Source organism: Rissa tridactyla, chromosome 16, assembly GCF_028500815.1.
Source record: "Rissa tridactyla isolate bRisTri1 chromosome 16, bRisTri1.patW.cur.20221130, whole genome shotgun sequence".
Classification (NCBI taxonomy): Eukaryota; Metazoa; Chordata; class Aves; order Charadriiformes; family Laridae; genus Rissa; species Rissa tridactyla.
This window is the reverse complement of record NC_071481.1, coordinates 6,327,986-6,354,187: the sequence shown is the minus strand read 5'-3', so window position 1 is coordinate 6,354,187 and position 26,202 is coordinate 6,327,986. Positions and strand designations below refer to the sequence as shown.

General features: G+C 44.6%; 3 protein-coding genes across 7 annotated transcripts in view; 1 reads left to right on the top strand and 2 right to left on the bottom strand.

Moving 5' to 3' along the window:
- Window positions 1-154: 154 nt before the first annotated feature.
- Window positions 155-26,002, top strand: TNFRSF18 (TNF receptor superfamily member 18). Of its 5 annotated transcripts, XR_008469553.1 has the most exons (10): window positions 155-3,538; window positions 5,790-5,924; window positions 6,446-6,533; window positions 7,036-7,124; window positions 7,636-7,776; window positions 8,413-8,620; window positions 14,122-14,253; window positions 17,306-17,477; window positions 21,057-21,152; window positions 25,776-26,002. XR_008469553.1 is itself a non-coding variant. In XM_054222775.1 (7 exons), the coding sequence occupies exons 1-7, from the start codon at window positions 3,364-3,366 to the stop codon at window positions 14,135-14,137; spliced, it is 852 nt and encodes a 283-aa protein (XP_054078750.1). In that variant the 5' UTR covers window positions 155-3,363; the 3' UTR covers window positions 14,138-14,322. The 5 variants fall into 5 exon arrangements, 4 of the variants coding, with proteins under 4 accessions (XP_054078750.1, XP_054078749.1, XP_054078752.1 ...); XM_054222775.1 differs by lacking the exons at window positions 17,306-17,477; window positions 21,057-21,152; window positions 25,776-26,002 and having other exon boundaries at window positions 14,122-14,322; XM_054222774.1 differs by lacking the exons at window positions 14,122-14,253; window positions 17,306-17,477; window positions 21,057-21,152; window positions 25,776-26,002 and having other exon boundaries at window positions 156-3,538; window positions 8,413-11,576.
- On the bottom strand, window positions 14,255-22,477 carry LOC128918507 (uncharacterized). The gene is made up of 11 exons (XM_054222770.1): window positions 22,324-22,477; window positions 21,031-21,109; window positions 20,388-20,534; window positions 19,809-19,895; window positions 19,317-19,389; window positions 18,526-18,662; window positions 17,097-17,243; window positions 16,433-16,519; window positions 16,204-16,279; window positions 15,676-15,752; window positions 14,255-14,668 (listed from the first exon to the last, which is right to left on the bottom strand). The coding sequence occupies exons 1-11, from the start codon at window positions 22,458-22,460 to the stop codon at window positions 14,594-14,596; spliced, it is 1,122 nt and encodes a 373-aa protein (XP_054078745.1). The 5' UTR covers window positions 22,461-22,477; the 3' UTR covers window positions 14,255-14,593.
- The window catches only part of TTLL10 (tubulin tyrosine ligase like 10), a 20,030-nt gene continuing 17,519 nt past the window's right edge, over window positions 23,692-26,202 (bottom strand). Inside the window, exons 10-11 of the mRNA XM_054222680.1 lie at window positions 25,027-25,120; window positions 23,692-24,092 (exon numbers count right to left, since the gene is read on the bottom strand). Of these exons, the coding sequence (XP_054078655.1) occupies window positions 23,692-24,092; window positions 25,027-25,120 (495 nt within the window). The remainder of the gene's footprint in view (window positions 24,093-25,026; window positions 25,121-26,202) is intronic.

Here is a 26,202-nt window from a genome sequence, read left to right as displayed (position 1 = left end):
GGTGGGGCCTTTGGAGATCCCTTCTCTGTTGCTGTGTTTATGACACTGAGCAAATGTCTGATTAACGTTCATGTTTGGTATTTAGGCAGTGCTATTTAGTAATCAAGGGCATGGCCAGTTCCTCTGTCTGGAAACTACACTGTCCTTGTCCCTTCTGGTAGACGTGGTCTAGTCTATTGCTACAGCTAGACTTCTTCTAAAGATGAAGAAAGTAAGGTATCAGGAGACTTAAGTGTGGTGCCTAATCAGAGACCTGGTCTTTTACCATTCAAGTCTTTCTGTTCGTTATAAAATTACCCATCCCAGCTATTGCTGGAAGTAGCAATTCTTCCCGTTGGTTATTCAGCAGCATTAGTTATTGGTGACTGGCATGCCAGGTTTCCTGGGGTATGGCCTTGAGGTGTAATTTCCAGAAAGTGAGGCTGAATGACTCTCAGCTCTGCAGGACCCCAGCTTTGGCATCAGAACAGCTGTCAGCGTCCCCAAAGGGTTTGTCTCCTCCGCGTCAGTACTGGCAGTGGGACTGAACCCAGCAACCACGTGCGCTTAACAAAGCCTTGGGGAGTTTCTGGGGAGCATGAGCTGCACCTCTGGGTGAGTCTCGCAGCAACGCACAGAGCTGATCCCATTTCTTCCTATTCCTGGCTTACATTTTTCTCTGCACACTTCATGAAGATATGTCAGTGTTGCTCCTGAGACCATTTGTGACGTCCCACAATTTGTGTCAGTGTTGCCAGCTACTGTAAGAGGGTTTGCAGCCCTTTTATATTTGCAGGGAGCCTACACACTGTCTTTTAATGAAACTGGAAGCACCTGACTTCAAAGGCAGGTGCTGCTGGGACAATGAAGAAATCTTGATTTCAAGTAATTTGGCTTTCCTTCGTGGGTCTTTTGTTCTTGCTTTCTTCATGCGGTTGAGACTAAATACCTCTTTCACAGACTCTGAGAAAGACTTGCAGAGCCAGGGGAAGTGGTGGGCTGAATGGAAAGGTGTATCCCCTCCTGTCCACAATCACTTTATGCACGCGTTGAGAAGCTTCTAAAAGTGGTTGATGCCACATTTCCCCACTGTACCAGCCTGCGCTGGGGAAGGGACAAAGGGTTGGAGAAGGTGTAAGGGAGAGCTTGGCGTGCACGCCATTTACAAGAGCAGGAGCAGCACTTGTTACCAGGGCAGATGTGGGGTGCTCTGCCCCCAGGAATTCTGGCTGCAGCCACAGTAAGGTGGTGGGGCTGAGTGTGCTCCAGGTATTTCTTGCGCTATTATGTGAGGAGGGGTATTTTCAAATGGTATTGCAGCCAGCATGCCCTGGCGTGAATCTTAACATAAGGATCTTGAAACAAGTTCTCCTTATTGTTGGCCTATTCTTGTAAAAGCTAGGAATAATAAAAATATCCTCTGAGTTGGTCAGGGCTTGTGTGCAATTCAGAAATGGTCATAACTGATGGGTCTGCAGAGTGTGGTGCTGTAGTGTTTTGCAATTAGTGCTTTGCCTAATAACTTGTCTTCATTGTATGAGTTCTGAAGAAGGTGAGACAAAGTTCTGTATGCACCGTGTTTTGTGTACAGGGCCAGCACCCTGACCAGTACCTGTAAAGCTTCCCTGTGTTGCCCAGGTGTTGTGGTTATGCTGTTTGGAGGAGCCGGTGAAAGGAATCCTGGTGTGGGGGACTGAACCCAAGAACCGTGGTGTCCAGGGCTCTCAGAGGCCGGCTGGGCAGCAGCAGGCAGTGTGTGTTTCCAGTATAGCGTGAGTGGTACTAGCTGTGACGAGTGTGAGGAGCTGTGCTGTGTGGGAAGAGGAGGGGATCTCCTGTGTGGCAGAAGTACAGAGTAGGAGGCTTTTAGTTTCTGAAAATTAGCAGTTGGCCTTCTAGGCCATTATGTGGGAAAAAGTGACGGCAGAGATCTGTGTCTCTTGCCTGCTTGCAGCTAGTTTGGATGTCATCTTTTGATAGAAGGGTTTTACCTAGCACATTTAAGAGTACACGCTGCTTTGCAGCATACATTTTTAAAACTAGAAGGGTCTGTTGCATACCAAACCTATCCGATTGTTTCCAACCCACAACAGGAACACAGCGAGATTCCTGAATAGACCATAGGCTAAGTGAAGGGTGTGTTGACTAACCTACTGTTTGCGATCCATAGATGAATCTTCAGGAAGAAAGCATAGAACACACTGAAGGAAGAGTGTTGGTGTCTGTGTGGGAAGTTAATTCAGACTTCATTGGCTGTGTGTTAAGCTAAGGAGAATTAACAGGGCAGGTGTCAAATTCTGTAGGCATAACATTTTCTACAGGCGCTCATCTCTCTTCGTGGGTCTGACTCTCCCTTGCCTTGACCTATTTGTCGTCACATGCAGTGTGGAAAAGAATCCGTTAAAAGCTGCTTCTGCATCAGAATTCATCCGTTCAGTTGAGAATGAGGTTGGACTTAAAATACTACCCTCGCTGTGCACGCGTAAGAGCAACCACAAGCTAGAGGAACAGAAGCAAACCCTGGGGTGCAGTGGAGACAGAAGGTGGGGGGGGGGGGAAGGAAGAAAGCTGTCTACACCTAAAGCAGAGATGGAAGTTTGCATATGCATTTGTATAAGGCGAGACATTTTGGAATTGAAACCCATCAGCTGGTGATGATTATAGGCAACATCTCTGTGCCTATTTACAATTTTACTGAGTCTTTTGTTACCTAAATCCCAGGGATCTGGGGCTCAGAGGAGCTGTACGTGCCCCTAAAGACCCCATCGCAGCCATTTTCAGTTTTGGTACCAGGGCTGATTTTGCAGCCTGTGGGGATGACGGTATTCTTTCTCTTGGTTTCATGGTATCCATATGGAGTTACATCAGCTCTGGAAAGTAATTCAAGAGTTCTCCTGATCCAGAGTGAAAGAAGTTGAAAACAATTAACAGAATGAGAATCAGAAAATCTGAGTGGATGGATGGACTTACTATACATTGCAATCTGATAGTTAAATCCTTGAAGGTTTCTAACTTTATTAGGAACTCAAGTCAGAATGAAATAGTCTGAGAGCGCTGAAGTTCACACACTAATTTAATATGCATTAATTTTCAATTGTATATCAACTTGCAAAATCCTTTGAAAATCAAATTACGTGATGCTACGTCTTGCTCCTAACCTGCTGCACTCTTAATGGAGTCACTGGTGCATGGTTGCTTAGCTCTACTTTTTTAAGAATTTGATGACGTAAAATAAAATCTTTTCCCCGCCCCTGAAGAAACAGGAAGAGTGCAGCCACAAAAAGCACAGTGCCTTCCCACGGTGTCAGGGGAACGAGAGCTTTTGCAGAAAAGTCCTGATACAAGCCCACCCTAGGTGTGCTTTGGGGTTGTATAGCTCAAGACATGACTGGCCTGGCAAGCGAAGTCGGTCACCTCAAGATTCGAGCGTGCTTGCTGCTGCTGGCGTGCCTATGGCAATGGACACAGCAAACTCTGGCAACACAGTGCCAGGATGGTGAACTGAGAATAATCGGTAAAGATGAAAAGAAATGCTGCCCCAAATGCAGCTCAAACGCAGGTAAAGGAACGATGTGTCTGTCTTCTTTCCGTTTGTCAGTATTGTTTTATGTCAACCAGGGTAGTTGAGTGTGGGGAACAGACATGTGGGTATGTAAATGTATCTTGATTAACTGTATATGCAAAACAAAGTGGCAAGGGCTTCCCTCCTGCCCCCCAAACTCATAATGGGCCTTAGCTATAAACTTCAGAGTGGACTCATGTTTCAGATTTGTTATGTGCTTTTACTTGTTATTCTGTAGTGGGAAAGGGAAAGGAAGTTTCTGTGGGCCGGTCTTCCTCACAAGGAAAGAAAGCGTTCACTTAACACCGATTCTGAGCCCTTGCTCCATTCTGACGTGGTTTTAGAGTTTGTCTGTGCCATTCAGACTACAGAGGGAATACCGGGAGTGATGCTCCCTGTAAGGCTGTCCTTTGCAATTTGCAGTCCTAAAGAGTAGGAAACATTCCACTTCAATCCCTCCGTTCCACTGTCCTGTGCTTGTCCCAGAAGTGAAGGCACAGACAAGGTCTCGGGTGATCATTGGTTTCAACAGCCTGTTCTAACCCGTATCCTTGCCTGATCTTAGGGTGGTGGTGAGATGGTAATGGCTTCTCACTTGCCTGTAACTTTAAGTCAAATTAAGACACTAGAGGTGGAACAGACTAGCTGCAGGACTTGCTGGGTGATGTTTCTGTGCCTGTTAGGCTGAAGGACGGAACAGGTGGTTCCAATGGCCTCTTCCGTGGTCGCAGGAACAATCATACTATTCTTCCTAATCTAGTGTCTCGTCCGTAACGGTAGCCAGAGATGAACAGCAGGGAACATGCAGCTGTTTGTATGACCTTATAGTAAGGAATGCACCTTCCTTTTCTGCTTATCCTGAAACAGGGTTGCTGGAAGCCTTGTCTAGCTAGCGTGGTAGGGCTGGTGTCCTGCAGGTTAGCCACAGGACTAGCTGAGAAGTTACATCTTTCATTGGTGCCTCCGTAGGAGTCAGCCTCCTATTAGCAGCTTGAATATATCTGCTTGAATATATCTGAATTCCCTGTGGAAGGAGTGGACACTTGAGATTTGCGGGAATGAGCAATAAATAGGTGAAGAGCTATAGAGTCCTCGGGAGTGTGGAGACCCCAGGGTATAACCCTTCCCACTGAGATAAAGTGGGATGAGCATGAGGTAGGAGAGTCATCGCTCGGTGGGATCACCTACAGAATCACCCACTAGTAATGGGCAGAAAGAAGCACCCCCAGGCTGGTTCCTTTTTGCTGAACTTCACTAAGTTTTGACAGACTTCACTAAGCTTTGGAGGAGGCCAGTGGGCTGAGGAGGATGTGGGGAGTTTCCTGGTGGCCCTGTACGTTCCATGAGCAACATCAGGAAATAATCTTTTCTTGATCTTTGCTACTCACTGTGGGGTTTTAAGCACGCTATTGAACTACCCAGCATTTCCCTCTATATTTTTTTTTCCTTTAAGTTGTACAGCTTCCTGGTTGAACAGCACTTTTCTTTTAACTGGTCTCCAAGTGCCGGAAGGACTGCTTGATACTGTTTGCTGATGGGATCAGTACGTGTGATAAATCCTTTGCTTTCGTGAACTCAGGAGTGTCTCAGAATTAGAGATGGTATATTTTGAGTGAAAGCAAAGTTCACAACAGAACTCCTCTAGAAACACAAGGACAGAGGGTAGGAAGGGTGCTGGTTTTATGGCGTGGATTTAGACTTAGTTCTGCCAACAGAGTGTAGGAAGCAGCAGCTGTTGGGAAAAGCATGAAAAAGGAGCTCTAGCTTCACTGGCCAAGGATCTTTTGGGCATCCCTCCTCTAACATGTGCCTAACTGAGAAGAGCTCTGGCAGTGTCTGGAGAGCTGACTGGATGGCTAGTTAATGCGTAGTGCTTCTCTGGGGCACTGGCAGTGCCCTCCTCACCCCATAGTGTCTAAACCTGCACAAACCTGCTAATGTAAACCAGCAAATCTGCTACCTTACTTCTGTCTGCCGTGACCTCACGCTGGTTTTCCAGGTAAGAGAGAAGGGTTACAGTGGTAAGTCGTGCAGTCCTCAGATAGCCACGGGGTAAAAAGCTGAGTGATGTGAATTTGAGTACTCTAGACTTTACCCAGTATGTATGGGAGTGACATCTTTGTTATCCATTTTTTCTGCCACAGCACAGTAAGGAACTATTTCACCTCTGTCAGCCGGTGAGACTAATAGTTAAGTTAATTTCTGGCCTCTAAGACAAAGGCAAACCTAACTTTTTTCTTCTTGACAGGAGACAACAGCACGTGTCAAAATGTTGAGGACCCTGACTGCAAATGTCGTCAGGGATACGGCTGTAGTGATAGCGCATGTCTCTACTGTGAAAAACTGCCTGAGTGTGCAGAAGGCGAGGAGCTGGTTAAGCTTGGTAACTAAAGAAACACAAATGACTCTAAAAGGCTGAGTTCAATATAAGTGGGTAGTGGAGCAGCAGTTTCCTTCACTTATTACAACCTGCTTTTGGGAAGGCTCGTGATGCAGACAGAAATGTCATTTGTCCTGTGACCTCTGTGACTAAAACCCTTGCTTCCCTGTTTTATGAGTCTTCCCTTCCTAAATTTGCGGCTTTCACTTTCATGCTCAGACTTTCAGTATTACTGTTTTTCCAAGCTGCTAGAACTGTCAGCAGAAGAGTGTTTTATTCTGTGTTGCCTCTTAACTTTACACCCTCTGCTGTCAGATCAGACTATTCTGTACCTCTTCTGTAAGGGGTCCACCCATACATGTCCCAAAACGCCAAGGTGGCAAGAATTGCTTACGTGTTTCTCCAGGGGGGTGATTCATAATGATGAAAGAGCGTAGAGGGAATGCATTGTGCTCTATTCTGTTATATTCCCATCTTCCAGTAAATCACTGACCACTAATAATTCATGTTCTTTTTTCTTGTAGGAATTTTAGACTTCATATTCAAATGTAAACCGTGCGAGATTGGAACCTATTCTAATGTTAAGAATGGCTGGTGCCGTAATTGGACTGAGTATGTATTTATTGATACTTTCCTTCTTTGGAAAAATGTGTGATAAAATTCTCAAATGATTAATACTTAAATTAGAAAATAAAATTGGGTTAAAGATGAGATCACCGATAAGATTAAATGATGAATTTTTAAAATTCAGCAATAGGATATTTCACTCTCCTTTGGCTTTATAAATAGTCAGTCTCAAAGCAGAACTTAAGACAAACTGCTGTGTATTCAACTTGCTTCCAAGTCAAGCTTAAACTGATGCAAAATTATTCCAAAAGTGGACAGTACTTGAAACAAGAGACTCAAAAAAAATGTGCGCATAAACAATTGTGATGTAGTGTTAACTTGTTGGGGAACAGCCATAATTTTACTTGCACTGCTATAAAAAGGAAAAAAAAGGAAACAAGTAGTGGAAAGAGTGGAGAGAAGGAAGAAAGGGAGCCAAGAGAAAGACTGGAGAGGAATGAAGGGAAAGGCAGGGATGTTCTAAATGTGATTCTTATTCTTCTTTTAGTTGTGAAAGTTCGGGGTTTCTAACAATCAAGCAAGGCAACAGTACACACAATGCAGTATGTGGTTTCCCTTCTAAAGATGTGGAGCAAGGTACCTTCTCACAATGATTTGTTTCTTTGAGCCTATAACTTTTCTCTGCGCTTCCTTAGTTGGTGATTTGCTGCATAATTATCATCCAGAGTTTGCTGTCATGAAAATTTGCTTTGACAATTACTGTTGTATTTCTTGTGATATTAATATAAGTAGATTTGTTGACCCAGGCAAAGGTTCCACCATTAAAGTGCTGTCAGTAATAAAGGTAGAGAAAACCCAACAATTGTCCTTAAATAGAGTACGCTTATTTGGCAAATTGTCAGAGTCTTCCGTTGAACTGCTCTTGCTGTTTTGCTAGATTTTCTTAGGGAGACAATAGCTTAGTTAGTTATCCAGTTCCTTTACAAGTATTGGTTGAGTCCACAACACCCGGGACTGAAATCTCATGTTTTATCGTGGATCAAATTAGATACGAATAAGTGGGTAGAGGCTTTGCAGATACTGAGTATTTTAACAATCGTCTGGGCACATGATTGCTTAATCTGTATTAAAATATTTTTAATTGCAGTTCCTGTTGCGAAAGATTCTCTATATACCACCATCCTGGCCATCCTTACTGCAGTGGCTGTATTCGTTCTCATCTTGCTGACTTTCTTCTTGCATTTCTGCATATGGTCTCTGAAGAAGGAAAAATATCACACAGCTGATGGTAAGTGCACCTTTGTGAACTTCTATAGAATCATAGAATCGTCGAGGTTGGAAGGGACCTTTCAGATCATCGAGTCCAACCATCAACCCAGCACTGCCCAAACCATCACTAAACCATATCCCTCAACACCACGTCTGCCCATCTTTTAAATACCCCCAGGGGTGGCGACTCAACCGCTGCCCTGGGCAGCCTGTTCCAACGTTTGACAACCCTTTCGGTGAAGAAAGGTAGAGAACGATAAGGTCTCCCCTCAGCATCCTCTTTTCCAGGCTGAACAACCCCACCTCCCTCAGCCACTCCTCACAGGACTTTGTCCTCTAGACCTCTCACCACCTTTGTTGCCCTTCTCTGGACTTGCTCCAGAATCTTTCAGTGGAGAACAATGTCTCTGTTGATCCAGTCAGAATGGAATAAATTAAGTTGAATAAATAGAGTAAATACGGATTTACTCGGCAATTTTGGGCGGGTTACTTAGTTTGATTAAGATGCAGTGTATCACCTGTCTCTCTGCCCTTTCCTCAGCGAGAGGCTGTGTTGGTAAAGGTCACGGGCAGCAGACTGACATGTGTGAAGACCTCTTGTATGTGCAGTGCTTTTGCTTATTCTCACCGCAGATCTGGAACATAACTTCCCTAGGCTGCTGGGGGCTCCACGACTGTCACACCATAGAGAAGAGACTTACAGCTGCCAGTTTCCAGAAGAAGAACATGGAGACAAAACACCAGAAGAAAAGCCTTGCTTTTTCCACCCTCAGAGTCCATAATGAAAACAGATCAATTGCAATATGCTGTGAGAATGGGAAGCCGAGCTCAGCTTTTCAAGGAAAAAAGAAGGGAGGGGCTGGGTGCGTAAAGCATCGTTATATAGATAGCAGCAAGGAATGGCTTTGGAGGGAGTTTCGCTTTGTTTCTTCTCAACAAACCTAGCATTTAGAAACAGAAAAACTGCCAAGTCAAGCTGACATTCTGTTCAGCTGCATTGCATTATTGCAAGTTTCCTGGGTTGTTGGGTTGGGGCTTTTTTTTTCACTGATGCTCTCTTCAACAGTGTTTGGGACCAAGGACCCTTCTTGTCATTATTCCGCTTTGCATCTTCTGCACATGTCTCTGTGATGCTCCCACAGATTGATACGCACGTAGAAGGCTGGCGTCCCACTGCAGGAAATACAGTAGTTCCTACAGGGCACTCTCTCAGCTTTTGCAGGCTCTCTGTATTTCCAAGATGTGTCCTGATGCTCATATTAAGGGAATAAGGCATTGTGCCTAGCAACCCTATCTACTACTCTTCCCTGAGCAGACGGTGCCTTTCACTCATGTCAAATGGCTCTCTTTGCTGTGCAGCAGAAGGCCATCACTCTTCACCCATGAAATCCTCTCTCCAGTCTCGACAGAAGGTGTTGGTTTGGCCAGTCTCGGTTCACAGAAGTGCCAGGGTGAGACTGCCATGGCCGCATCACTTGTGCTTGCAGAGGTTTTCCTATGCAAGTTCTGTGATCCCCTCGTCCCCTCCAGGGAAGTTAAGGGGAGAAGGGAGTAACATTTATCCTCCTCCCCTTCTATAACTCGGCAATCCTGGGTACTTGAAATACTGAATTACAAAAGGGAGACTTCTAACGCACTCAAATGAGAATCACACTGTTTAGAGAATGACATTTGGTTTAATGCTCTCGTCTAACCTAGTTTATAGAGGGGGAAAAGACAGTGGAAAACAGAGAAAAGCCCAGCATTTGTTCTTCATGCTTTTTTTCCCTCACCCCAGAACAAAAAGAACCAGAGCATCTGCTGGTGTGTACCAGCATAGCTCCAGTGACTTCATCATCACTGGAAGATGTTTTCCCTTACTGAAATTCTACCATGGAGGATTTTCGTTAATGTTGATTTAGTGGTCCTCCAGTTTCAGAGCTCTAACGTGGCTAGAATTAATTCTTTTGCCCCAATTTAAAGGGGCAGGGTTTCAGCTAGAGTTGGTTGCTTTCTGTGAATTGACGCCGATTTCAAATAATCTCGCCTGTGGCTTCAACTAGTTAAAACTCAACGTGTCTTTTTTTATATAATTATTTTTGTGTTCTGTGACTGCAGTAATAGCTTCAAAGCTCTGAATGCTTTCTGGTTTGCCCTTCTGGTGAAAGCTGCTTAGAGTAGACTCTTTTATGACCGAATCAGCTCTGGCCAAAAATGGGTTTTGACTCGGCCTTCACATGAAATGTTATAAATATCTGACAGTACAGCCATTACATCAGCTTCCTCATGATTTCTTAGAGATAACCTAAACTGTACAGGGCTTCTAAATTAAATCCTAACAGAATAATGAAATTTCTGTTAATCACCTTACTAAATGCTCAGAGGGGATTATTCCAAGTCTGAATGACATGCTGTTTTAAGCAGGGCTCTGTGAAATTACAGTAGCTGCAGAGCAGAAGTTATTGCCTCCACAGATGTGTGTTGCGAAAGCACTTGAACAGAGAATCCTCGGAAGTGAGACAGGTTATTCCCTTGGTAAGCAAGTCACATATCCTCTCTGCTCCCAGACGGGCTTGGTGAGACTGGACGACGACCTACCCGTTAGACTTCCATTGAGGTGACTCCATGACCTCCCTAGGGAATCCAGTGCTGTGACTGATTTCAAATCAGAGGAGAAGAGATAATTTGTTGGTTAAAATTAACATTATCCATTATGATGGATCTATCCTTGTTTTCTCTAGACTCTTATCCTGCTTCACAGGCTGTGGTTTCTAGTACTTTTAGTCTCTCTAAGCTCTCTCCAGATGGTCTTTCTCAAAGCCTTCTGTGGAGGAGGTCTTGGCAAGCTTGAGTAAAGCCGAAGGATCAATTTTGTGATTCATGGACATGGTTTTATTGCTGAACATTTCTTCAGTGATTATGTCAAGAGGAGTTATCCTGTCTTTTTTGCTTTGTGCCTTTTTTTATTTTTGTGCATTATAGAATCTTGTAACTGGGTGAAGTAATTGTAAGGAAAAATGAAGTGCAAGGGGTTATCCTTATTCACTATAATGTATTCCTCCATAGTCCCAGTTTCAATCTTCAAGCTTCTCTGTTATTGTGTTTCCTGCAAGAGACATCCCTATACCTTCTTTGATCCTCTTATTGTTAATTCTTGTGTTACTGATATAATTTTTCGCATAGGTATCCCTATGTGAAATTCACTTACAGAGTGAGTTTTCCTCCATTGCTTTGAGTAATGTGCAGACTTTTAATGGAGGTGAACTGGAGGTTCAGCCAAGGAAAGGTGAAAGCATTGGATTGGATTAAAAAGGATCACTTTTTTAAAGTGTAAGACTGTCACTGTCTTGTAAGGAGTTTCTCTGTGGGATTTAATATACTCAGAAGTCTAAACACTGGCTAGTAAAGACACTGCTCCTTCTATGTTGGCCGTGTGTAGTCCCGGCTCTGTATTGACCCTTCTCGTTTTTTTAGTTTTCAACAAGATTTCTGACTGTAACCTTTTGTAAAGGTAAAATAAACTTGAAAATTGAGTTAAGTGCCTATGTGATATAATTAAGCAAATTGGAAAGGAAGGGGTTTATTTTTTAGGTTGTCCCAGTGTTCTTAGTTTTACTTTCGCCATTCACTTCCCCTCTCTTCCAGAACTCTGGCTATTTCAGCAACATACCCCCAACCAAATTCTTCTGTCACTGAATTTTAGATCGCTGCACTTTCACTTTTTTTCCCTTTTTAAGCAAGTTGCTAAATGTTTCCTGGCTAAACCAGCTCTTAAGCTACCCACTACCAAAATGGCAGGAAACTCTGGCTGATGTTTTTTTCCGTTCCTGATGATGTCAGAGAAGCAGCAACATGTTGGGCAAAAAAAAAAATAAAATAATTCAACAGAGCTTATGATTTGAGGAATGAAAGATTCGAGTGTCTAGTGGAGTGTCTTGCGCCTCTGGCAACGTGTGGCAAATCTTGGTGAGGCGTACAAGGTTTTCTGGGCGGTGGGTGTTGAATAGCCGACGCTACTGCCAGTTAATATTGAAACAGGATGAGCAGAGCCGTATTATTCATTGGAAATTTGCACAGTGGCCTTTGGGTTTCTATATGCCTACCTTGAAGAACAGTTCCACTTCCTGCTTACCTAACCACCTGACTTTACGGCTGCTTCTTGATGGGAAAAGCAACCAATTTCCTGACTTCTTAAAGCTCCAATTTAGAGGGAAAAACCCAACGTGTGAATCATTTAAGCCTCGGAGAATTTCAGTAAAAGAGCTGTTCTTTGCATCAAAGGAAATGAAAGCCATTGGCTCGGAACAGTGAGCTTGTAAGAAAACACTGTATATAAGTTTCCAGTCAGAAAGAACAATAGCTGTGTTTTATCAGTGTGCAATTACTGCAATATTTGAATCAGATTATGGCTGAATTTTCAGCTCAAATCCCAGAGTTTATGGGGTTTTTCGAGTTCTGATTTGAACTTCTGCTTGATCTCTGTGTATAGACTGTAGGTTAAAAAAAGGCTTCTCCCTCAAATCGTTTACATCCAATGAAATGATTCTAACAAGATTTGGGTTTGCTTGAATCTCTTTTCAAAAGAGAAAATGAAATATCCCTGAAAAACATCGTGAAGTTTCTAGAGGCTAAGTGATCAAGCAAATTTAGAAATGCAATGTTTCATTAATGTTAACGTCAAATAGTTAAAATATGATACGTGGTTATATCTAAAAAAAAAAAACCAAGAAAAAGTTCCTTCACATTGCTAACAAAAGGCAAATATGCAGGCTCCAAAACGACAATATCGAATTACGGCTTAAGTGAGGACATAATAAGTCTTACACTTTGCGTAGGTGAAGCTTAAAAGGTGTATTACATGTTTATGGAAAAAAAAATGCAATTTTTTTGGTAGGACAGTTGGTAGCACTTAGTCCTTGTTTTATTAGAGTTGTCCAGCACTTATCTTAAACTTGCCTTTGAGGTGTCCTATGAACTGAGGAATCTAAAAAAAAGTTCTTGAGCTGCCAGTGATGAGTAAAGGCTTTTGCCGTTTAAGGGGAGTCTTTCTTAGACATGTATTTTGTGATATCAGTCTGGGGCGTGCTTGCCCTCACCAGCAGCCCTGATGCTGTCCCTGGCTTGGCATGACTCGGCAAGTCGTGTCCCTGACTTGAATCCATCCAAGAGGTAAGGAGGTGGATCACTCGGTTGAGAGAGAGCCAGGGGTGGGAGCTGGGTTTGTGCTGCCACCACTGCTGCGGCCACCAAAGTGCCAAGGTCCAAGGGAGCTGCTGCTCTGAGGGCTGTGTCTCTGCCCCATGGCAGGCGTGGGCTGGGTGTCCCATCGCGTCCTGCAGATCAGCCCTGGCTCTGGGGTGACATGGACCTCCGCTGGCGGTGTCCGTCTGCAAGAGAAGGAGCTCTCGGGTAGTGTTTTGGGTTTGGTGGTGGTGTCCGTCTGTCTGGGAGGCTGGGTTATGTCTCTGCACCCCTTCTGCTCCACAGAGGAGGGCTGTCTGCTCCCGGGCTCGGAGGGCTCTGCCTCCAGCTGGGGCAGCGTCTCCCAGGGTTTGCCTGGCTGCGTTGCGCGGCCAGCGCTGCTGCCGTTGCTTGTTGAGGAAGTGGTAGATAAAAAGAGTGTTGGGCACAGGTGTGTCCTGCTGCAGCCTACGTGTGAGCGAGGACTCTGAAAAGCTTTAACTAAGAAATTTCTGGAACAGCTCCGTTTATACAGCAGAGGTGGAAGAAGTCTCTTATGTGCTGAAAAGTGTGCCCTTTCCTTCTGCTTTCCATCCTGCTTGAGGCAGCCTCGCAAGCTGAGTGTCTCAGACCTGATCAGTGAAATCTTTCACTGGCTTAAGAGCCATCTCTTTTAGCACACGTGCTTTAATTATACTTAGAAAGGAACACCATTGACAAATTTTACGAAGCTGCTAATCTAAGATATTTTGTGATTTCTTTGAAACTGACTGTGCCCGAGGCTCCCTTGCCTGTCCCCAGAAAAGGGCCTGACCTAGCTCTGGAGTTAAACCAAATTTAGCAGCTTTTCTCTGAGTGATGTATATTATTTTCCTGATGCCAGATCCAGTGTTACCGTTTAGCATTTTGTGCTTCTAATCTGGATCTGTATTCCTGAATTTTGACTTCTAAAATGAAAAAGGGTAACGATGGCAAAATTTCAGGGCAGGGCAAATGGCAGGTAGCAGAGGAGAGGAGTTATCTTTGTTTTCGTGCACCTTCTCCAAAAGTTTAATAAAGAAAAATTATTCTGGATCTACAGTTCTTCAGGATTTGATTCGGCCTGTAGGTTTTTGGGTTGCTCTTCTTGGAGGGTAGTGGACAGAAATGAGTATTTGGGGAAACAGTTTTTGTTTTGTGAAACCTTTCTTCTTGATTTGGGCAGAGAAGAAAAGCTGTAGAAAAGGGACTGTTCACCATCAAGAATTGCGCTGTGCCTGTCACTTCAAAGGAAGGCAATGGATCTCCGAGCCAACAGTCACCCGAATGCTGCTTTTTACGCATGGTTTAAGCTCAGGTAAATGGGTTTTATTTGTACTATTTACACAGTATTTTACAATGTTTCTTTTTCTGATAAGAATCAGGCAATAAATATAGTAAGAAAATGGAGAAAGATTTCTCCTTATGGCATGTGTACAGCTGAGATCAGAATTACAAGATCCGACACTGATTGCAATGGCCCGTTCAGAAGAGTGGCCAGTGGAGAGCAGTTCGTGTGCAGACCTTTATTGGCCTCTCAGTCTGAAAGAAGCTTGGTTTCCTATTTCCAGTTCACTCTTACTCGTTCTTGCAGCTTCTTCGCTTTCTGTCAGGATCATACTCAGCATCCCTTCTCCTTGTCATTGCAGGCTAACGTCCTACCGATGTTGCCGGGATTTCTTAGGGATGATTGGTGGTGGCTGGAGAGTCAGAGGATCAAGGATTTTCCGTGGCTGGAACATATTTTCAGCACGTGAATATCCTAGCTCTGCCAAGAATTCACACACTAGATAAACATAGCCATGCTTAACTATAGAATAACTATATTGATTAATAAATACTCACAGCCCAAATCCCTTCTGCTTTTAAAACATCCACTCCTGATTCACCTTTCTCTCCTCTGAGCCCAAGTAGGGTTGTCCACTGGGTAGGGTGTGCTATGTGTGCTGGCCAACAAAAAATGATTGACTCTGAAAAGCAGAGTTTTTGAAGGACCTACTTGGAAATAACTCATGTTTAGATGAGTATAACTTGCAGGGAACCAGGTCATAAGCTGGTAGTGCAGTCATGGGTATTCTAGGAGTTGGTGTGATATAATGTGTCTCTCTAGCTTCATAAAATAGAGTCCAATGGCCTGCCTCCTCCCCTCAGTAGTTCTGCTTATTTCAGTATGTAATTTCTATTGAAATCAGTGCAATTTGAGTGCTTAGGTATCAGTCTTTCACTCCTAGAGTAGGTAGGTGTTTTGTCTAAGAGGACCCAAATGCAGTCCCTGCTGACTGAGTGTTTCTCTTCTTTGTAAATACCCACTGATATTTTACTGGCCAAATGGATGAGTCTTATCAGAAGAATCATAGAATTGTAGGGTTGGAAGGGACCTCTGGAGATCACCCAGTCCCACCCCCTGCCAGAGCAGGGTCACCCACAGCAGGTGGCACAGGAACGCGTCCAGGCGGGGTTGGAATGTCTCCAGAGACGGAGACTCCACCACCTCTCTGGGCAGCCTGTGCCAGGGCTCTGCCAGCCTCGGGGTAAAGAAGTTCCTCCTCGTGTTTAGGTGGATAGGCTTGAAGACAACTCCCTACTCAGGTGAATCTTTTGTGCAAACGGAGAAGAAAAGTTGGGAGGTTGATACGTGTTAGATCGATCTATGGCTGGGAAAATCCCAGGCTTGAAAAGAGATGTTGCTGCAGAAAAGTTTGCAGTATTGCTGCTGATTCTAAAGTTCTCTGAAAAATACCTTCTGTAGGTAGAAGAGGCATTTTTCATAGTCCTCTGCTGTGGAACAGGTGATAAGGATTGGTTCTGTCAGCCTTCCTGCAAGACATCAGCAGGGAACAGTTTGGTGACGGAAAAGTGTGCAAAGTTTGCCATGACACACAATTTATTAGCCCATTGCAAGGAAAGTCACAGGGACTGTCCCCCGTGGGAGGACAACTTCACAAGATAACCAACCCTTCCTCAAGGCAAGCCTGAGCAGCGAGCGGTATTGCACAGTTTCTCATGAGAATCGCAAAATGGCTGAGGTTGGAATGGACCTCTGGATGTCACCTGGTCCAGCCCCGTGCTCAAGCAGGGCCACCCAGAGACGGTTGCCCAGGCCCGTCTGCAGGCAGCTTCTGAGTATCTCCAAGGTTGGAGACTCCTCAACCTCTTTGAGCAACCTGGCCCAGTGCTCAGTCACCCTCACAGTAAAACACTGTTTCCCAGTGTTCAGCCAGAAACTCCTGTGTTTCATCGCTGTCATCTCTCTTTTTCAGTTACATACCTGTAATTTCAAACTGTAACCTCCCCAGCATAGCAGGTTTCTCCTTTGCCTGGATTCCAGTTACGGGGAGTTTTCCCTTCAAAGAAGAAAAGAAAAAAATGTGCTTTTCCTTTGCCTCCTCCCATTTCTCCTTGCTATTCAGATGTTTTCATCACCCCGTGCTGCTCAGTAGCTCCAGCTCCTTTTAGTTCTTCGCTTATTTGACCATTTCCAGTATTTCCTCTGTTACCTTGTATGTGATTGCAGTTCTGTCCGTATCCACAGAGAGGAAAAGCAGGTCTTCTGGAAACAGGATCAGCAGTCTTTCCTCAGGGGCCTGTGGAAAAGAGGCACCTTGGAGACGGCAAAAACTTTCAATGACGTCCGCTCAGTGCGTCTGTCTCAGTCAAAGGCAGAATATGGAGTTTAATGACTGTGACAATACACCAAAACTTGGAACTCTGCAGCACCCACTTGCTCTGGTGCCAGCCACACATACCCCGCTTTGTATTTCTTATTCAGGTTGGCTATTCATTGCTTAGAAAGCTGATAGGGTATCACAAAGTGCCGAGCTTTTTTTTAGAATAGGTCAGTTACACGTCTGCAAGGAGGTGTTTAGAAAATGGTGAGACCTTCCTGTGTGATGGGAAAGGGGGGGACTGTCCCTCCCAGCTCTACTGCCTTGGGAGTTGAGTGCAACTCTTTGGACACATTGTCAGAAGCAGCTTTCAGACAAAAGCATCTCCTTTTGTCTCTTTAATACTGTGAGTCTTTGACATAATTAACCTTCTTTTTTGTTTTTTTTTTTTCCCTCCCCTTTTCTTTAAGCAACAGTATCATGTGAGCCTAAACTTTCACTGGTTCCAGCCTTCTTAAAGCCACCCACACGTCAGAGTGGTATCGGTGTACATTACCCCCATGCAGCCACTAGTCACTTGCACCATGGTCAAATATTGGATCCTTCCCAGATGCTGAATAGGTTTTCCTTCCCACTTCAGAATGGTGTTACACCACAGATGTCTCACCAGCTCCCTTTTCTTCCACTGTTCATCACATGGCACCTTTTTTTTTTTTTTTGAGACAGAATGAAATAAGATAAAACTACAAGTATGATGTTTTTCAGGATTATACGGTCATAAAAGAAAAGGTATCTAGGAAATACACTTGGAAGTTGTGAAACCCAGGATGAAGTTCCTAGTTTGCTGTAGGTTTCCTACCTACTTGAAGAAGATCATGGGTGCTGTGGTTTCATGAGAAGCAACTGAGACAACCAAACAGCTTTATCTATTAAAAGGGTAAGCTCTCATTTTCCTTCTGCCCCTCAGAGAAGGTTGTTTGAGACACTGGTTTGATTTGAATTAGAATTTCATCTTAGTTCAAAGCACTTTCAGATTGCTATTCAAGTCCCTTTATTTGGGGATATTTTCCTTTTCCTTCGAAGCAGTGCTGTGCAGCTAACAGGAGAGTGGGGTTTGATGTGGGCGCTCGGTATATGTGGCTGTGCTCAGTCCCGGATGGATTTCTGCAATCTATATCGAATCCTTAGAGCAGGACCACCTGGGCTGACTACTGCAAAATTAGCTTGTGTCCGCTACTACAAACAATTACATGAACTGTAGGGAACATCAGAAATCAGCAGCTCTTAAGGATGGCTGGTCTGGGTTGTAGTTTCTCCCCCCAGCCTGAAGACAAGCGTTGGACACAACTAAGGTGCAGCGTTGCCCTGGAGTCTGTGCCATGCTAGCCAACAAGGGCAGCGGAGGGGATGTTTAAAAAAGGGGGAACCTTAGCAGAACTGTTAGTAAATAACACTAGGGAGAGGGGAAAGACTGGCTTTCCAGTTGGCTCTTACCCTGTAGGAATGGGAACGTACCACCCCATGGGCAGAGGCTTTGGAGGACTCCTTGGGTTGGTGTCTGTGAATTCCCTACGGCACAGCTGTGCGGATGTTCTCAATGGCAGCGTAACCCTGCCATCTGGTGACCCTGGTGGATGTTGCAGTGCGTCGCTTGTGTGACAGCATGTATTGAAGGGTAAAGTCTTTATTCGGTGACTGTAACTAAGAGGAAATTTATTTTTTTTTAACGAGTGTAGTAGTTACATCCCTACATCTACTGCTACATTTGTAGTAGAACAAAAACAATCATCAGTTTTTCTAAAATCTCTCAGTTGCAGATTTGCGTGCAGCAAGTTTACTTGCCTAGAACAGCATCCTCAAGTAACACCACTGTTCGTTTCCACCCTGCCTTCTAAAGATCCCTGAAGAACCCTGTCCACTTTCAAAGCTGCCACTGTTTCCTGTTTTCATCCCGTTCTCTTTACGTCTCTTCTGCAGTGACTCACCAGAAAAGAGATATTATTGTTGGGACTGACTGGGCAGTGAGCGTTTGCCATCTTGATTTGGTGCTGGAGATGTTGAACCCACATGTCAAAGTCAGCTGAATTCTGGCAGCAAACGAGCCTGGATTCTATCATGGACCCTGTGCAAAGAAACAGAGATCCCCTGGGTCTGGGGAAGGGCAGTTGGGATCTGCCTTTGACTCTAGTTGGGTGAATTCTGTGTGCTGCCCCTCCACTCTGTCATTCGTTATCTCCATAGCTATATTCCACCTGTGCTGTGATAGCTCATGATGAAACATGTCTCGCATTGTTCTTGATGGCAGACACTGGGTTGGCGCTGGGACAGTTTCTTGTTCTACATGCAGACATCAGCATTTGCCCCCTGTTTAGTTTAAGTAGAAAATTAGAGTCAAGGGCAACCTATAATTTATGTTGCCTTGCACGGGAGGAATTCTTGTTAACCCAAAGGCATTCCTGGTTTAAGGCTGTGCAGCAGTTGTGTCTACCTGTAAAAACTAAGATTCTGAATTCCTTCCATCTAAGCTATGTCTCATCCCTCTGTGCCACTGTAGCGTGTGCTGCATGTGAGAGTCCAGTGCAGAAAGGCACGGCATATTCTCCAGCATGGCTGAATGTTGGAGCGGAGGCACGTCCCTTGTTCAGTAGTCCTCTGCATGGCTGCGTAACCCCTCTCATCTTCTAGCCATGTGGGCCAGTCCTTGAAGGCTAGAGCGTGGGTATCATGCTTGTGACCTGCTTTGTGACTATCACAGGCCTTTCAGGAAATGGCTTACCAGAAATTTCAAATGTGTGGCTGATTGCACTCGCAATCTCTCTCAGACGCATCCCAGCAAGAGGAAGGAGACCCTGGTACGGAAGGGAATTATGTTAGAAATCGATTGGTAACGACGACTTCTCTGTGTCCCGCTGCAGTCCCTCTGATGCACAGCGAAATGCTTTTCTGCAAGCAAGGCTAAAGAATTTCCCATCCTTTGACCCTTTGACTTTAGGGAAGTCTGTGTGGGATGGCACTCGGCTCATTGGCTCAAGGCGTAGGAAATGGGGAGTTTATTCTTGTTTCCCTACCCGTAAAATGACTGTCCTCCTTCATAAAGTGCTCTGAGAGATAGGAGTTAGCGGCACCAATAGACCAAGGCTGGTGTTGAAAAGTACTTTGTATGAACAAGGTGGACTTTCATCTGCCTTTCCTCTGAGCAAATAGATATTTAGGAAATCTTGAATACAAACATGAATGCAACAGACACAAAAGGATTCCCATGGTTTACCTCATAAACAAATGCCTTATTTCTGCGATCCACTGAAAGAATCAGCAAGTGGAAGGAGGACAGCACAAGGTAGCATTCACACATCTCCTGGTGAAAGAAGATCAATTATATCTTCCCTCCAAAATGTTTCCAATTTTTTTTTCTTTAAAAGGGAAATTATATTTCCTCAAAGTTCTTCACCTTCCCTTCCTTTCTGCTGTCACCTCCAGCACCGGTGGAGAGGGCTCGATTGTTGCACATACAAATTTGCAACCATAATAACCAGTCCTTATCTCTTTGGGGAAGAGAATACAGAAAACTCCTGACAAAAAAAAAAATGGTTTTGTTTCCCCAGGGAATGAATGAAAAGATTCACGTTGCTCAAGGAAGTGGCTATGAAACCCATTCAGCTTTTGCTGGCACTGGTGAAAAAAGTTGAATGTATTAGAATTAACTCTCAAAAACAAAGGTCAGGATAAATTATAGCTTTAGTCAAGCCCTAGGATTTAACAGTAATTTGGACAGGATGTGTGAAATCCAAATTTACCCCCACCTTATCCCTTGTGTGTTACTCAGTGGTTATGGTAAGAGGATGATTACCTCCATGTAATAAGTTCCCAGAAAAACCAGGGAGGACCAAATAATTTCCCCAAGAGAGCGAATGCTCATCCCTTCCCAGCCCCTGACAGGCTGTGTGCTCAGCAAGTTCGCTAGTTCCTCCCGTGTTCTTCCCCACAGTACGTCTGGCTGAAACAAAAAAAAAAACATTAACGTGCATTTCTTCTGGTAACCTTACCAGACAGTTAGACCTGGAAAAATGGAAACGAGAGCCAAACAATTATTTATAACACTAGGTAAAAGACAGAAGGGGTGGTTTTGCAGCCCAGATGTTGACCAACCATGTGAATTTGCATAAATCACTTCCCCTCCCTCTGAGCATCTTCTCTCAACAATGGTGATAAAACGTGGTCCCAGGAAAAAATCCCAAACTGACTTGTGACGGCAAACTTCCTTGCATGTGAATTTGTAGAGCAACGGCCGAAAACCTACACCTGGGCCTCAAAACAGGGAGACCTGTTGGTTACTTGCTTTCAAAACAAAGGGCATGTCGCAGCCTCTGGCACTTTACTGTAATGGGATCCAGCGTCAGGATGATGCCGTGGTGGGGGAGGTGAATAGGCCTCTGATTTCTTCCTTGGCTCTATGTATAAATCCTTGCTGGCACAATCCTGCTCATACTCACATCTTCTGTTTCTGCTGGGATTGCAGGGTCCCTAGGATGGAGGGATGCGTGACTCTGGCCTTCTGAGTTGGAGCACATTCTGAAATGGAAAAGAATATGAAAAGGCACAGAAAAGCACTTACGTGAGTTGTATTTTAAAAAAAAAAAAAGAGAGAGATATCAGTGCTCAGTGAGCAGATAAATGTATGGATTTCTGGCATAAATTTGGTGTATTTTAGAATATGCTATTTTTGACAGGAATATTGGTTGGTAACAGCTCAGTGAACTCTGGGGGGACAAAAAATGTAACAGATGCAGAATCAGAAAGCAGGCATGTCAGGGAATAACACAGCTGAACTTTTGGGCAACATACCACTAAATGTCCCCTCGCATTAAGCAGGTCCTAAATTCAGCAGAGCGCTTAGACTCCTAATTGTCCCCTGGCGTTACACAGAAAAGAGTGTAGGGATGATGAAGGCACTCTCAGTGTGCCTGCCTTAATGGACAAAGAAGGAATAACACCGTTTCTTGTAATATGCTGAGACTGTGGAAGGAAACGCATAATATAGCTCAACACTTGGTCTGAAGTAAAGAACATAGTGGTGATATCGTCTTCGCATATGTAAAAGACCACTGGAAAGAGGAGGGGATCGATTTTTTTCTTTTTGCCTGTGGTGTGTAAGATAGGTAATGGCCTTACCTGCGTTAAAGATTAGCTATTAGGAAAAAACAAGAGCTTGCCTGGGACATTGCAGAACCTTCATCACTGGAGGTTTTCAAGGACAGGTTAGACAAGAGTCTGACAAACAAGATTTAGGAAGAGCTGAGGCTGCTGCAGAGGTGGAAGCAGGACTAAAGGCCTCCTGAGCTTCTTTTGAGGCCTCCGATCTGTCTCTGACATGTGAGAGTCTGATTGAAAGCATCCATTTCTGACAAAACACGAGCGGTGCTTGCCAGAGCCCCAGGAGTTAGTTGTGATTGTCCGCCCAAAACGGAGTTACATCCAGGGCAGGAAGGAATGTTTCCACCTTCGGTTTCTCAAATGCTGACCCTCTATCTTAAAAGACTGCAACACCTGGGGGGATATGTTGAGGAGAAGTAAGCAGGCTCTAGTGAGAAGATTAAACGAATCTAACGCTTAGCATTATGGTAAATTCTGGCTAGAGAAAGGGAAGAAGAGAAAGCTTTGCCTTGAAGGGAATCACATTTGGAAAGCAAACACAGCCACCGCGTTTCAGTCTCCAGCACCGAGTATCTTTCTGTTTGGCTGGAGCTGACTGGCTTTTTTGACGTGCCCCCGAAATCTCTACCTACCTGGTCCTGCCTGTCTCCAGGAGCTCCAGCTCACCCTGCCCTGCCCCTGCAGAGCCCGCCTGCCCGGCGCTCAGGCCGCAGCATCCCATGCTTGGCCACAGGTGCTTCAAACTGATGCTGCAGTCGCAGGATCGCATGAATGTGCCTGAGCTGCGGTCAGTTAGAGTAAGCGCAGGAGAGGAAGGAAACACGCATGTACCCTTCAACTTACTGCTCATTTACATGCCTCTTGGGTTAGAAGCAGCAGTGTCTGAGATGTAAAAGCATTTCCTGTTGGTTTTAAACCTCTCTCCCTTCCTCCCCGTCTCCTTGGTCCCCCAAGCGTCACGGTTTCCTGCTGAGATGGTGGCCTGATGCGATAAGTACGTGCTGCTGCTCAGCTGTCACCACAACCAAATGAAAAATGAAGGAGAGTCTTAATATAACAAGGTTAAATGTGCAAGGGACAGAGGATCTAACGAGTCGATCTAGCGAGATCTTCAGGGGGCCTACAAGAAAGCTGGGGAGGGACTTTTTAGGATGTCGGGTAATGGTAGAACTAGAGGGAATGGATTAAAACTAGAGATGGGGTGATTCAGATTGAACTTTAGGAAGAAGTTCTTCACCCTGAGGGTGGTGAGACACTGGAACAAGTTGCCTAGAGAGGTGGTGGAAGCCCCATCCCTGGAAGTTTTTAAGGCCAGGCTGGACGGGATTCTGAGCAACCTGATCTAGTGGGAGGTGTCCCTGGCCATGGCAGGGGGGTTGGAACTAGATGATCTTTAAGGTCCCTTCCAACCCTAACAATTCTATGATTCTATGAGTGAGGGAGCTGGAAAGGGTTGTCAAGCATTGGAACAGGCTGCCCGGGGAAGTGGTGGAGTCACCATCCCTGGAGGTATTTAAAAGATGTGTAGATGCGGTGCTGAGGGACATGGTTCAGTGGTAACTTGGCAGTGCTGGGTTAACAGTTGGACTTGATGATCTTAAAGGTCTCTTCTGACCAAAACGATTCTGTGATTCTATGACATACAGCTACGAATGATGGGACAAACGGGGGGATTTCCACTGCTAAGCCTTAGGTTTAGTCTTTGCAGCTTCTCTCCCTGCCTTTTTCTATAAGGGCTTTGTGTGTAATAAGTCTGGCCTGTTTCTGGATTGCACTGGTCGATTAACATTGTTTTTAAAAGGGATGAGTTTTCATGTGGTAACGGTTGTCTCATTTTCTGTAACTTTCCTATAATTTCTGGCTGGCTGGTTAAAGTTTAACTTTCCACAGAAGAACTAAGAATGTATAGAAATAGTTGCTGGTTTTCCAGTTGAAGTTGATTGATAGCTCTTTGTTTCTCTAAGGTGAAAAAGAGCTGGACATGCACAGCACACACAAGTTTAGCTTTTATTTTCTTTTTCTGTCTTCTGAACTTGTGAAAGCCCCCTTGCTCTGTAACGGTTCCGGGGGTTTTTCCATGATGGTCGAAGAGCTGCATGTGTGGTGCAGTTGGGACAGTTTGTTGACTTTCTGGGCAAGAAGGCAACTTTTTTTCTAGAGCAACCAAGCTTCTTGGAAGAGTTCTCCAGCCTTTTGGCAGGGCTCTGACCGAAGGGGCTGGTCATGCTGGTTTGTGGCTTCAGAAATCGGCCTGTGCACGGTCCAGTTCTGAACTTCAAGGGTTGTTTCTGGCCCAGGTCTGCAGCATCCTCATGATAAAGAAGCACAAAACGGCCGAGCGTCTCTAAAGGCAAAACTCTCTGGCCTTTGAGACGCTTTTTGAAAACCTCAAGAACCAAATCTGGAAAAGAAGATGTGGTTGTGAGATGGTCTAAACGCTCTGACACTAAAATACACCCGAGCTGTCATGTGGGAGGGGAAGTGGTTTCCAACCTGTGATCTGTGGCCTCTGTGGACTACTGCTATTAAGACAATTTTAAAAAAAAAAAAAAAAAAAGAGAAAAAGAACACTACACTTTTCTTGCATTCACTTCAGCCAGCTTCAGCTCCACTGGAAGCATTTTAGGAGATTGGTAGGAAAAATATTGTAAAATGGCTTACAGTGCCATATAGGATATGAATAAACCCCAAAAGAAACATACATGTGCCCAGGTAGGTCACTGTATGAAAGTAAGCATGGTAGGGTATTGCTAATCCCCTTCATGCAGACATAGGCTCTCCCTTTACTACTTCTTGCAGGGATATCACAGAAAATCAGAGATTTTGGTCCTCCAGGCAGGAGCAGTTCTAGTTAATGTATATCAGACTACATTAGGATTTTTTCAGTCTTTGTATAGTTCACATAAGAGCTGCCAGCTCTGTTTGTGAAGTATAGCTGTGTCAGGCGCGCTGTAAAAACCATCCCAAATTCCCACACATTCAGAACAACAGGCATGAGAAAAATGTGCAGGTGCAGTTTATAGGGTCACGTATTAAGATTTAGCCTTTTGTAGGCAAATATGTAAGAAAATATTCTTAAAAATAATTATAACAAAAAAATTTAACCGCTTATTTCTTTCTAATGGGGGCATGGCTAAAAAGACTGTAGCTTTTCCAGGTCTGCATGGATTAGAATTTTCAGTGCCTTCTAAATCGCTTACAAACTCAGCAGCGAGTTATCTTTATTTGAAGACTGCTTTTGAGCTACAACTGATATAAACAGGAGTCTTTCCTCTGACACGCAATGGAGTGATAGGATTTTCTGCTGCTGGCCACCCCGTGACTTGTTCACTCACCAAGACTCTCGTAGACTACAGTTGGGATGATGTCTTTCAAGACTTGGCAGTTGGTATGCAGTGCTGGGTTTGCGTTCATCTCCAGAAGCCACACCTAGGAAAGATGAATGCCAATGAGGAAGCTAGGCTGGATCTCCTCAGAGTCAGAGCGATGCCCTTTTACTGACTTAGTGAGCACCTTGAGAGGTGGGAGTGCTAATAAATCCCAACAAAATCCCATAACGCAAAGCACAGGCAGGGCAAAATTTTCATGAGGACTGGGCGAATTAAACAAAATCCCTTTTTGCATACATTTACGTCCTTGAGAACAACACTACACATTACTTTGTGTCTCCAGCTGATTCTCTTTAAATTAACTCTTGCTCTATAGGTGTGTAAAGGCACTGTTGTTCTTAACATATGAGTTTCCGTAACAATTTCTAGTTGAGTGTTTTGGATATCATGAAATAAAGTTACAAGGAACCTAGGAATCATTTGGATTTGAGATGGATGTGGGATCAACACTAAGCAAACGTGGCACTGAGTTTTCAATGAACCCTTGCCCTTGATTTCCTGGATAAGCTTTAGTTTCAGGTAGAAGCCATGTAAGATAAAGATTTTCCATATCTATACTAGTCTCATCGCTGTTTCCCTTCGAAATGCCGAGCTCTGAAGCAACAAGTGCAGAACGTGATGGTCCAGTTGCAATCTGTGTGAAACCAAACAACTGACTTGCATGTAATGCTGTTTACTATTTCTTTTCCCTGTAGTGAGAGAAACTCATCTGTTCATTTCCTGCCTCCACCATATGGTGCTGCATCGTGTATATTGAGAGCAGCCCTGAAGAAAAGGACTTGGGGGTGCTGGTAGACGAGGGGCTCCACATGAGCCGTCAGTGTGCACTTGCAGCCCAGAAAGCCAACCGTATCCTGGGCTGCATCAGGAGAAGCGTGGCCAGCAGGTCGAGGGAGGTGATTCTCCCCCTCTACTCCACTCTCGTGAGATCCCACCTGGAGTGCTGCATCCAGTTCTGGAGCCCCTACTACAAGAGAGATACGGACGTGCTGGAACGTGTCCAGAGGAGGGCCACGAGGATGATTAGAGGGCTGGAGCACCTCTCCTAGGAGGACAGACTTGAGAGAGTTGGGGTTGTTCAGTCTGGAGAAAAGAAGGATCCGAGGACACCTTATAGTGGCC

What these genes read in the sequence shown, in the direction of transcription:
- TNFRSF18 (XM_054222774.1), top strand. Translation starts at nt 3,364, where the DNA reads ATGACTGGCCTGGCAAGCGAAGTCGGTCACCTCAAGATTCGAGCGTGC. An exon ending in CGAGGAGCTGGTTAAGCTTG is followed by an intron (nt 5,925 to 6,445) that starts GTAACTAAAGAA and finishes TTTTTCTTGTAG; the next exon opens with GAATTTTAGACTTCATATTC. An exon ending in AAAATATCACACAGCTGATG is followed by an intron (nt 7,777 to 8,412) that starts GTAAGTGCACCT and finishes TAACTTCCCTAG; the next exon opens with GCTGCTGGGGGCTCCACGAC.
- LOC128918507 (XM_054222770.1), bottom strand. Translation starts at nt 22,460, where the DNA reads ATGCGATCCTGCGACTGCAGCATCAGTTTGAAGCACCTGTGGCCAAGC. An exon ending in CCACACATTTGAAATTTCTG is followed by an intron (nt 18,663 to 19,316) that starts GTAAGCCATTTC and finishes TTCTTTGCACAG; the next exon opens with GGTCCATGATAGAATCCAGG. An exon ending in TGACTAGTGGCTGCATGGGG is followed by an intron (nt 16,520 to 17,096) that starts GTAATGTACACC and finishes TCTTTTCCACAG; the next exon opens with GCCCCTGAGGAAAGACTGCT.